The 12132-nt window shown below is 39.9% G+C and overlaps 1 protein-coding gene across 7 annotated transcripts in view; it reads right to left on the bottom strand.

The window, feature by feature from the left end:
• Positions 1 to 12132, bottom strand: part of LOC140458858 (actin-1) — a 105546-nt gene that overhangs the window by 30368 nt on the left and 63046 nt on the right. For 6 of the 7 annotated variants that reach the window (XM_072553557.1, XM_072553574.1, XM_072553593.1 and 3 more), the window contains 6 exons: positions 10359 to 10487; positions 9196 to 9381; positions 7424 to 7674; positions 3979 to 5142; positions 2669 to 2771; positions 876 to 992 (listed from right to left, as the gene is read on the bottom strand). In XM_072553557.1, the coding sequence (XP_072409658.1) occupies positions 876 to 992; positions 2669 to 2771; positions 3979 to 5142; positions 7424 to 7674; positions 9196 to 9381; positions 10359 to 10487 (1950 nt within the window). The remainder of the gene's footprint in view (positions 1 to 875; positions 993 to 2668; positions 2772 to 3978; positions 5143 to 7423; positions 7675 to 9195; positions 9382 to 10358; positions 10488 to 12132) is intronic. The other variant, XM_072553564.1, reaches the window with a different exon arrangement.

The raw sequence follows: 12132 nt of genomic DNA, 5'->3' as shown, positions 1-12132 counted from the left end.
AATTTATAGCAGACGTGGATCAGAACAAAAACCAGGCACACCGAACACCTTCTGACATAAAAATGCCTGTTAGTCAGACATGGATGCATCAATATTTTGTTCTTTTTAGATTGAAGATTAAAATACTTCACTGGGTAGCAAAACTGGCTTGTGCTTTGCCGGACCTAAGACAACTTGGTGCAGGTATCAAAGTAGAAAAGGGCTCAAACTACTAAGGACCCTCATTGCTTAAAGAAAAATCTTAATTGGAACATTTTCCACACTACATTGTCCCTGATCTATTGCTGGCTCCTGCAAAAGGAGACACGACTAAAACAAAACACAAACTTTAATTTCTATCATATAACAACACTTTACAAAGATCTTTAGCTGGAGAAACATTTTCGCCTTCAGTGTTCTGATGAATGAGTGATGATGGGAGTTGACAGGTGTGTTTTTGTGCTTGAAGTCCTGACATGCAGAGCTCAGCATCATAAAAGGTATAGATGATAAACATCTGTTCATGGCTTTCAAGAAACGATTAGGATTTTCCCAATTGAGGGCCAACGTATTGCATGTCAGGAATTTACAGACAAAATCCTCAATTTTCTCTCCATTAATTCTCATTGATGGTGAGTGTTATCTGCAGTTGTTTACCAAAAAGATAAGGTGCTTGCGGGAAGCATGCATTCAGAAGGTTATTCCTACAAATGTCCATCACAATCCAAAAAGGACAGTGCAATGAATGGATATCAAACAGGTTATGAAACTATTCAAGTAATGTTTGTAATTCCACAATGTATTCCTGCTGTTGAATCAGATTTACGTTACAATGAATCAAATATCTGGCTACTGAGCATCACAAAAACTCCTGCAAAATTATTTGAGATGACTACCTTTTCATTGTGCAAGTCAGAGACTGTGCTGTTCACTTCAGTATCATAGCACTTGCTGTCTTCCAACTGTAAAAGAAACTCTAGCTCTTCTTCTTGTCTAAGCACATCCTCTTCTTCCTGGATTCAAAAGATGGCATCACGTTAAAACCTGTAAAACTGGTGTTATCACTCAGGTTGTTCTTACTCAATGGAGAACAAACAGAAAGGTGCTGTCTTAAAGGATGTAACTATTTCAAATAAAGAGAAGAGTGCACAGTAGGTCAGTCAGATTCGGTAAAGCCAAAGCCTTAAACTTCACTCACTTCCACCAGATAAGAAGTGTCACATTGCAGGTCCATATGGATTATAGTTATGCCCATCTTTTATGGGCATGTTTGTCCCAGTCATCTTCAGGTCACCTACCCATCCACTCGATTATACCGATTGGTGTGACAATACTATCTAGCTTAATATGGATAGTGAAGAGAATATTTCAATTTTCTATCCATCCTTTCATTTCATGTGATCCCTTTGACCCTTCATGAATCTTGTGTAAACATATTTTCACAGATATCCAATATAATGCCACAGCATCCTTGATTACCTGGATGGTTATTATTCCAGCCCATTTCCTATAAGCACTCATTCTCCCTTCACAGTTTGGCCACCTCTATTGCAATCACTCTGATGCCATTATTCACAAAAGAGCTTCCAAGAGATTTCCTTTTATCCTCAGTCAATGTTGGAGGGTTTTCTGATCACTGACCCACCCTATTTCCACCCTAATTATATCCCCCTCAAAATTGGCCTTCAGGTTGAATGGGATTGAAATGAGAAACAGCCAGGTTTTCGAACATGATCACAATGCTGTTTGTGGGATCTTGATATACACAAAATAGCTGTCATGTTTTCTTCATCAGAATACTTCAAAAGTAGTAAACGTAAAGTGTTTTGGGATGTCCTGGCTATGTGCTACAAACAGTGTGCCTCTTTAATCTAATTTTGATTTCTGGTCAGGCAGCCCCTGCTGGGAACACCCATACTTAGACAAGATCAGCCCTTACTAAGAAAGGTTCTGACCTCACATGAACTGCATGCAGCCACACTTACTGATTCATAAAACTCACTTGGCTAAAGTATTAGGCACAACCAGGTGGCCATGGAACAACATTCAGGCAATCAATCTCCTGCAGAAGTGGAGAGGATCAGAGAATATGGTAAACATTGAATTAATACTGTTGACAGGTTAGTTGGTAACAGATTTGTTGCATAACCTGTCTTTCACATTGCTGAAATCATCAGTTTGAACCAGATCTAAACATCCTTTGAAAACCATTCAGGCTGTGATGCGAGCACATCCCATTCAAACTTACCTACTTCTACATATGCAACATGGTCCTTCTCTACTTCCACTTTATCTCCACTACAGTCAAACCCTTGAAGCAAATCATCATCATCACAAAGAGACTGCACTTCTACAACACTTGCATTCTCTGCTGTTAAGCCCTTAACTGTCATAAGTCGTAAATTATTCAAAGCTCAGATCCTGACTCCCACTCACATCCTTGCCAACCTATCTTGACCCTTACCTTAATCCTGGCCATCATCTACAAATCACTGTATGGTCTTGGAGAACCCCAACTTTGCAACTTCATTCAGCCCTTCATTCTTCTCCATGCTCTCCTACTTTCAGGTACATCCAGCTCCTCCACTCCAGCATCTTAGCCTTCAGCTGCCTCATTCACATTCACATGAATTACACAGTAACAATAAGAAAGAAATAACTCAATCACACAGAAATGCTTCACATTTACCTTTAAAATCTTTGCTGTCCTCAACAGAAGATTCTCGATATCGTCCTGCAGCTTCTCCTGATCCTTCATGTCCCTGTCACACATCTTTAATGCAGCATGATCTCTGCACATGAGAAGTGGAACAAAGTCGGGGTTGTGACTGTAAAGAAGTTCTGCACACTATGTACTGTATACAAAGATGTCAAAAAAAAAATAGTGGTTCTGGCAAAGGGTTCCCACCTGAAATCACAAGTTCTCTCACAAATGCTTCCCAGGTTAAGTAAGTTTGCTACTTTCTGAATCATCTCTCACTACATTCCTTTTCATTAAGCTAAAGACTGGAGGGACTTAACCACTCATCTGCTTCTTACTCTGTCGCAGATGTGTGCTGACTGCTTCGGATTTTAATTCTCTGCATAAGACGCATTACCTCATCTTCCAAATAACATCGCTTCTTATCAGATCAATGGGAAGCAGCATCGGACTTGGATGGAAAAAATGGTGGAGCTAAATCATGTGCTATCAACATTCTGTGGTGCACATCATTAGTAAGTTAGTGCGCATTAATTATCTACCCATTTTAAAAAGATAATTGACAATCTTAAGCCACTTTTATATTAAATAAGCAAAGTAAAGTAACGAAACAAGATTTTGGTGTTGTAGGTTGAGGCACCCTTGCAAAATTCACTCAAATTACATTATCCAAAGGACCACACTTTAGCATAGTTATGAAAGCAGTGTGTGTGTGTGTGTGTGTGTGTGTGTGTGTGTGTGTGTGTGTGTGTGTGTGTGTGTGTGTGTGTGTGAGAGAGAGAGAGAGAGAGAGAGAGAGAGAGAGAGAGAGAGAGAGAAGGTGATGGTGAAATTTTATAGGAGCTCCGCAAAAGCACAAAAAAGATTTGTCAGCATGTCAAAGGAGAGGCTCTTCCCAATGGCAGAAGATTCAGAAATCAGATAACAGATTTAAGGTGACTGGCAAAAGGCTGGCACGAGGAGATATCCGTTAGCACAGCTAATTTCAGTGATGGTGAATGCACTATTTGAATTAAAAGAAAGTGATGAAAACACATGCATCAAGCACTTTTAAAAGGGAATTGAAGAACCATCCCAGAGGGAAAGATTTGCACCTTTTGCAGCGGCAATGAAATGAAGTGGGTAGCTCTTATTTAAGACAAATTAGATTGAATACCCTCAGCCTGCACTGCATTATAATTGTTAGGTCCCACTTGATTAGGAAATGAAAGAGGGATTTTATTCCATTAGGCAAACTTCCAAAAACTGAGAGTGGTTCAGCAGAAAGTGGGATAGAGATTAGTGTAACAATTTAATACCTTGCATTTTTACTCCCTTCCAGTAACATTTTGGGTCCACAAAGTTCCCGATTGTCGTACAGAGTTTCTGGGATCTCCCTTCCAATGTCTTCAACAAATTGTTCGGCAGAATTCAAACACTGGTTCTTGTTGAACTGTGCACAAACAATTTTTTCGACAGATGGCAGATCAAAGTCCTCCAAAATTAAACGTCGTTCCTTTTCTGGAGATTTCACCTGGACTGAGGTTGCCCCAAAGCTGTTCTGTCCTGGAACCATAACAGTAAGCTGGTCTGCATTTTTTCCCTCAATTTGACGCAATGCATTACAGCTTCCAGCTTTTTTATGTTTGAGATGGGTTTCCAATGTTGGTTGTTTGGGGGTGATTGTGACCATATAAGATTGTTCAAGATTCTCAATAGGTAGACCAATCCAAGGATTCTTAGGTAAACTCGCTGAACGGCTCACTTTTATCTCAAAGTTTAAAGCCTTTGCATTAGACCCTGAAAGGGGCTGTACTTCACTTGATATGGACTTGAGATCAGCAAATCCAAATTGTTCAAACCTCAGCCATTCATTTGACTCAGTCGTACAAACTTTATCCACTTCATTTTGTTTTGCTGCTTTAGTTTTAAATGATAACTTTGAGACTGTTTTTACCCCGCAGTCCCTATTGGCTACTTCAGACTTGAATTTTATGTTTCCAGTCTCTAAATTGCAACTCCCAGCCCCGTCAATTCCAGAGTCAAAAGAACTTAAAGATGGGTTTTTTTTGGTTAATACCCTGTCGTTTTGGTCGGCTTGAACAAGAACAGATTGATGGGTGGATAGAAAAGTTGTTAGTTGCGACTGGTCACAGTCAAGATTATCCCTATTCTGTTCAATTTTCTCATTTGCATGAGAGCGCTTTTCTATGGAGGACACACCTGGTTCAGAGTCATTTTTTTGTTTTGCTTCCTGCAAGTTGCTTTCAATGAACTGTTCCTGAATAGCATGTGCATCGCTGACAGTTTTCAGGGCTTTATCAGCACTTGCACTGATCTTGGTATCAACAGATGAATTTGCAGGATGATCGATTGCATTTTGCAGTCTCTCTAAGTACATTTCTTGCCAGTGAATTGCTTGTTCTAGGTCAATCAGGAATACTTTCCCCAGAGAAGTCAACAGCTTTATTACAACGAAGCACCTACAGAAAGGAAAAATTGATATCATGGCAAAAGGTCAAAAGTTACAGTTGATTAGGTTAAAGCATTGATAAATCTTAAGCATCACATATTTCCACACAGAATAATCTCTCTTCATGAAAACTTTTAGTGGCTCCTCCTATCCATTTCCTTTCTGCTCCCTTTATTCCTCTGTGCCTCAAGATGTTTTCCCACATGTAAATTAACCTTACGTTATTGAAAAATCTATTAAAGTTGTAGCTTTCAGGGAGAAACAGCTGATTATTTTGGTCTACTGGAATCACCACAGCTTATAAAGTAATTTTAAGTCCCGAATGGTAGGAAAGGGGAAGACTAAACTTCAATCATTTTAAAAATTGTTTGGGGCAAGGAAAGAATTAAGTTTTCATAGAATCCCTACATACAGAAGCAGGCCTTTCAGCCCATTGAGTCCACACCGCCCTCTGAAGAGCATCCCATCCAGACCAATTCCTCTGCCCTGTTCCTGCATTTTCCATGGCTAATCCACCTAGACACTATGGGCCATTTAGCTTGGCCAACCCACCTACCTTGCCTATCTTTGCACCGTGGGAGGAGGCAAGAGCACCCGGAGAAAACCCATGCAGAAATGGGGAAAATGTGCAAACTCCACCCAAGGGTGGAATTGAACCCCGGGTCCCTGGCAGTATGAGGCAGCAATGCTAACCCCTGAAATAAACGGTACAGTCCATATAGCCCTTCAGCCAGCTCTGCCGTTCAATATGATCATGGCTGATTCTTGGATTCAATTCCACTTCCTTTCCCACTCTACATGTCCCTTGAATGCCCGAGAAGCCAAAGATTGTAGTCTTGAATTTACTCAACAAGGAAACATCCTCAACCAGCCAGGTATGAGAATTCAAAAATATTTCCAACCCTGTGAGTGAGAAAATTTCTCACTTCATTCCAAATGATTATCTTCTTTATGGTAGGACCATGCACTCATCCATAGCCCAAGGATATTACCACTCAGGTTTACCCTGTCAAGCCCCTGCATAAACTTATATTTTCAATGAAATCATTTCTCATTCTTCTCTAACAGACGATAGGTTCAATTTACTCAGCCTTTCATCATAGAATAACCGCTCATCCCATGAATCAACCGAATGAACCATCTGCCTTCATGGTGTATATATTCTTTCATAAACATGGAGATGAAAACCACGGATAATACTTCAGTGTGCCCCAGTCCTGCACAATTAAAACACGACACTTCTGTCCCTGCATGACTAAATACTTTGTGAGAAAAGTTACCATGCCGTATTCTTTCCTGCATTCACATCCATTTCTTTGCTCCTTATGAATAAATACAAACTTCTCTAACTATGAACATTTAAAAATTTCACATTTTAAAAAAGATTCACATTTCTGCACACCATAATCTGTCACTTAACCTGCCTATCCCACTTTGCAGCGACTTGGTATAATCACCACAGTTGTGCTTTGCATTATTAATAAGTGTGTACACAATACTTAAAAGATCTCCAAGTTAATAAGAAGACTTTGTAAAAAGCAGAAGCTGTAGCACTAATCTTTGAATTATTCCACAACAATTACTGCTTGCCAACTTTGAAACTGCTCCATTTATTCATACTTTCTTCTTGTCAGTTAACTAACTCCTTATCTGGGTAAATATTACCCCTAAGTCCACGAGTCCTTTTGTGGCACCTGAATGAATGCTTTTGTAAGTTCAGAAAAGCATAATCAGCATATCCACTATCTCTTTTAGAACACCTAGCTCTTCACCTTTATCAGCCCCATTTGTGACGTGAATTGCGCCTTCTGTTGTTTGAGACCTATCACCCTCCCATTCTGTGGAGTCATTCTTGGAATTCCCTAGATATCACAATTACTGGACCAATAGTTGTTGGATTATTCATGCAAGAGACTACTGCTGTAGAAGCAGGAGGTAGGTCTGTACAACTGATACGAACTAGTATCAGCAAAAATGACTGTCCAGTCCAGAGCAGAACAGTAACAATTCAGAGCAATTTTCTCAGGCGTAGGAAGAAATGCAACCTACTACAAAACTGGCCAGAGGAGGGGAAACCAACATGTATTTTTGCTGCTAAGAGCTTAAATGTAGGTTCAGGATGACTGAAGGGGTCAGATGAATTGCACATTTTAGAGCCCCACCCAACATTAATCACAATTAATCAATACATCAAACAAATAGATTGGATTTCACTAAATTTCCTGCTTGGTGAACTGACGGAACTTTTCTCTCTGATCTATTTGAAAATACAGCAGGACACCAATACTTACTGATGGGCTAGTAGTTTTCCCCTTCTCCTCAGCAGCGTATCTGGAATGTAATCAGCCAAATCCCTGAGTTGTACCAATTCTTCAATGGCTGGAACAGGAGCTTTTTTCAGGAAATGATTAACCTCGTTCTGCCAGCTTGGTTTAAGGCAGATTGTTGCTTCGTGAGGCATCGCCAACATTTGTGCATCATGGGTATCTACTGCCTCCTTAAAAAATACTTCTTGCAGCAATAAATTATACCAGCCAGCAACCTATAAAGGAATAGTTTTGCAAAAATCCCTTTTAAAAAATCTAGGTGAACATTCAACTTAAAAAAAATTAAACAAAGTGTCAATCTTGAACATAAGGGGATCAGTCCTGACTGAAATGAAACCAAAGGAACACTCTGCTGCTTCGGCAGTAACCACAGCTAGGGGACAGTCTAATTGTTTAGTGTCAGCCTCATTAACATCGGGCTTGGTGAGGGTGCATGGTGCCAGACAGCTATCCTGATGCAGCCAGCATTTATTACCCATCCTTAATTATCAAGAGGGCAGTTGAGTATGAACCAGATAAACATGTCTGGAGTCACATCTAGACCAAACCTGCAAGATAGCAAGTTTGCTTCCCTAAAGGATATTAGTGAACCAGATAGGTTTTGTTTTACAAAATCAATAGTGGTTACATGGTCAGCAGTAGGCTAGTTTTTTTTTAAATTGTCAATCTATTTTTAATGAATTTAAATTTCACCATTTGCCATGGTAGGATTTAAACCTCAAAGTCCCAGAATACCAGCCTGGGAGTCTGGATTAGCGGCCCATTACCACAATGCCACTGCCTCCCTATGGGTTTGAGAAGATAAGCTGTCCATTTTGAGGCTCTTACAGCCTGGGTAATGCTGAACTAAATGTCAAAGCTGACCCCCAATTGTGGAGCTTCTGAACAAGCTGATGCCAAATATCTGCACAAAAAGACTTATACACTTGTCATTTAGATTTCAGTGCTTTAAGAAATGTGAATGTACATTATGGTTCAGTGTGAAATCACCTTAGAGTTCTTCTGTCTTGAAATGGCTTTGGATAATTGAGTGTGCTTGCACTGGGATTGACCTTTGTAGCACCATAGTCTTTGTCTTTACAAAGCTCCCATTGGAGAAGCTATAATTACTTTGTCTTAATTGGTTTAAGTGAGATCTATATCAGAAATGACCTTGGATATGAAGAAGAACTGGTTCACAACCAGTAAAAATGGAATCACTGGGTCAAAATCCTGGAACTCCCTCCCTAATGGCATTGTGGGTCAGCCTACAGCACATGGTCTGCAGTGGTTCAAGGTGACAACTCACTACCAAACTTTTCAAGGGCAACTAGGGGTGGGCAATAAATGCTGGCCCAGCCAGTGATGCCGATATCCCACAAGTGAATTAAGAAAAAAGAGGAAAGAAGATTGTGGTGAATTAGTAAAACTACTTTGGCTGTTTGATATTGCTGGATGAAAACAAAACCAGCTAGTTAATATTTAAAAGTTACAAGAGTAGTAACCAGGCGTCTGAAGTAAACATAGAAATGTGCATAAAAATCACAGACACCCAAAAAGAGAAAATTTTCAAAGGACTACAGAAAATTGCTCAGCATTTGAAAGAGAAAGCCAGATTTAACACTCAAGATGAAATCATTAAGAGTTGAACCAATTCCTCAATAAATTACAGAAAGAAATTTGCGTGCACAAAAGAGCTCATTTATTTCAAACCAGACACACAGCCAGCCCAGTCAGATTGATTATACATTACCTACCTTTTCAAAAATGCGGTAGAAATCATAAACTGCTTTTAAGGTTTGGTGGGGCAGCTCTACAGCTATGTGGAACATATCTTTTAATTTGCTCAGTTTCTCTTTACAATCCTCCTCTTTTCCTCCAGGTCTTTCTTTGGTTATTACATCAAGATCCTGCAGCACTCTCTCAGATTCGGCGATCAACTTCTATAAATAGCATGGACAGTACAAACAATTCCATTATAAACTTAAAATACAATCAAGGCAACAAGTCCACAATTGATTAAGAAAAAACAGCAATCATTGTCATTAGAGGAAAACTGTCAGCTTTGTCAGAAAAATCTTTACTGGTCGAAGTGAAGCATCTTGCATACGTTAGCAGCAAGGCCAAAGGCCTGGAAAAGCTGTGGGCTGGATTTTATCTAGTCCACAGTGACAAGAACCAAGACAACCAGAATAAGGCCAAAGGCCATCAATAGTGGAGTGTGGCTGGGACCTCTCCCTGATTAAGTTGGAGGCAAAAGGTGCTGGGATGGAATTCCCAGTTGCCACCAGTAGGATGCCAAGTAGTCTCATTAATGAGATGATGACACTTTATAGCTTCAATCCAAAAACAATTTAGTGGTAACTCAGGGATTAAGCCTGATCAAGGGTCCTGGCATCAGGAAAGGGAGGGCCACTGTAAAATCCCCACTTGCGCACGACTCCAATTCTCCTTATCATCCCTGCCTTTTCTCTTCCGTGATTCCAACTGCTCAATTCCCCCATCCCTTGCTCCCTCACTAGTGTCCCGTAGTGACCCAGGAGCTCTGGTGGATGCATGAAGAGCTGCCAGCCTTGGGCTGCTCGAAGCTCTAGTCAGGCGGTATTTCTACAGCCAGCGGCCTCAATCATGGGGGATGCCTGTTGGCCAGTGAAGAGCCTGTTGGGCACTTGACCCACTGGGCACCCCCGCACTGATCTGACAGAGGGTGTCTGACCAGCAGGTGAGGCCTGACAGAATGCCAGCCTGTACACTTAACACAAATGTAAAATTAATACTGCAAACCAGTCCGATACGTAGAACAAGTTACATTACATTTAAACACAACCCGTTTTATAACTATTATGCAACATTACATTAAATATGATCCTAAAATAGTGAATATTTCATAATGAAAAAGAGAGGGAGGTAAGAAACTCACCATTGCAGGATTATAAATGGCAACATCATAATCCAGTTTTAGAATCTCTGCCTGGCTCAAATTACTTGCAATTTCTAATTTGTATGATTGGATCTTCCCCATTCCTTCATGGGTGATCAAATCAATAATCTGCAGGCAAAAGAAAAGCATTGATCTGTAATTTTCAAAACCACTATGCAAAGACATTCACACTGTGTGTCCTCAATGTGTAAAGGATCTAGACAATATCATATTGCCCTTTCTCCATTATATATATTTTAAACCAGAGGCCAATAGCTTGTTTAATGATGAACATTCTTAAAATAAATCACTTTGTATTCAAATAACTGAAAAAAATACAGAAAAATCTGAATGGTGATGATGAATTCCAAAAGCCTAGATGTTGTATAAAAGCGAGATGAGGGTGTCCCTGTTACCTTTGCTATAAAATAAATATTCTGCATAGATTAGGGTTACAGAAGCCAGGAACATCAGTTGTTCAAATCATAGAAATTGCTGGAGATACTGAACAGGTCTGGTAGCAACTGTGGGGTGAAAGCAGAGTTAACGTTTATGGTCCATAGACCCTTGTGTTACTGCTTTCTCTCCACAGATGCTACCTCATTTGCTGAGTTTCTCCAGCAACTTTTCCAGCATCAGCAGCTCCTTCTTATAATATTACCAATAGTTCGATCCTGTGCTATTTAGAAATAAGCTAGTCTCAACTGAGATGCCTATAGACTTCTATGATGGACTTCACTGCACTAGACTACAGGAGAAAGATGAAAATTAAACAACCAGGCTCCCCAAAACTGAGCTTTATCCAACCCCCAACTGGAAATTGTTAGATGTTGAGCAGATAATGTTGCATGCTGTGCAGACAACCAACAAGAGCTAATGGATGGGGTAGAGCATAACCACTGAGTCGAACAGCCTGTTGGCTAACAGTTGCAGAGGATAAACCCCTAGGGAGAAGAGGGAGTTTTCTTAAGATGCTGTATATTGCAAAATAGCAATAGGTAAAAGTTACATTGGCTATTTAGACATTTTAAGTAAAACTAAGGCTATCAGAAGACACTGATGAAACATATGTCCCCAATGGGATCTCAAGCTAGACTCTACTTTTCCCTACGAAAATATGTATGGCATCATCAAAGTGGGTGGAGTTTAATATAGTCTCCAATATTGACCCTTTCAGTAACTTACACAACTGATAGATCAGGCATCCACTGTGACTCCCACTCCAAATGAAGTGGGAGGAAGAACATAAGTACAAAGATGTAAATGTTAGATTCGAGGCCATTGGGTACAAGATGCCAATGAAGATAAATGATAACGGGCGTGGTGGACAACCAGGGTCATTGGACAACTACATGATGAGATACTGGCAACAGAGCTTTGGACAAACCGATAATTTCTAAGGGGCTAATATTATGCCAAAACTCACAATGATAAGTTTGCAGAAAGCAAAAATATGGATGAAGGTTTTAGCACCATGGGGCAAGGGGAAATGAAAAGACAGGTAGTGTCAAAAAATTAATATATATTACATATTTTAAAATATAGCCTATAACAGACAAAGCAAACCAATTTCTCAATAAAGTACGTGGATACATTCTAGTTCTGGAATTTTATAAAAATATGTTCATTTGCCCATCACCAAAGGCAGTTAAGATAGAGTGCTCAACACACATATTACTATGGGTCTGGAGTTACATGTAGGCCAGACCAGGTAACGACAGCAGACACTAGGGTTTTTAAAACAACAATAGTCATTTGTTACATGGTCACTAAC

The sequence above is a fragment of the Chiloscyllium punctatum genome, chromosome 3, assembly GCF_047496795.1.
Source record: "Chiloscyllium punctatum isolate Juve2018m chromosome 3, sChiPun1.3, whole genome shotgun sequence".
Classification (NCBI taxonomy): Eukaryota; Metazoa; Chordata; class Chondrichthyes; order Orectolobiformes; family Hemiscylliidae; genus Chiloscyllium; species Chiloscyllium punctatum.
This window is presented reverse-complemented; position numbering and strand designations above follow the sequence as displayed.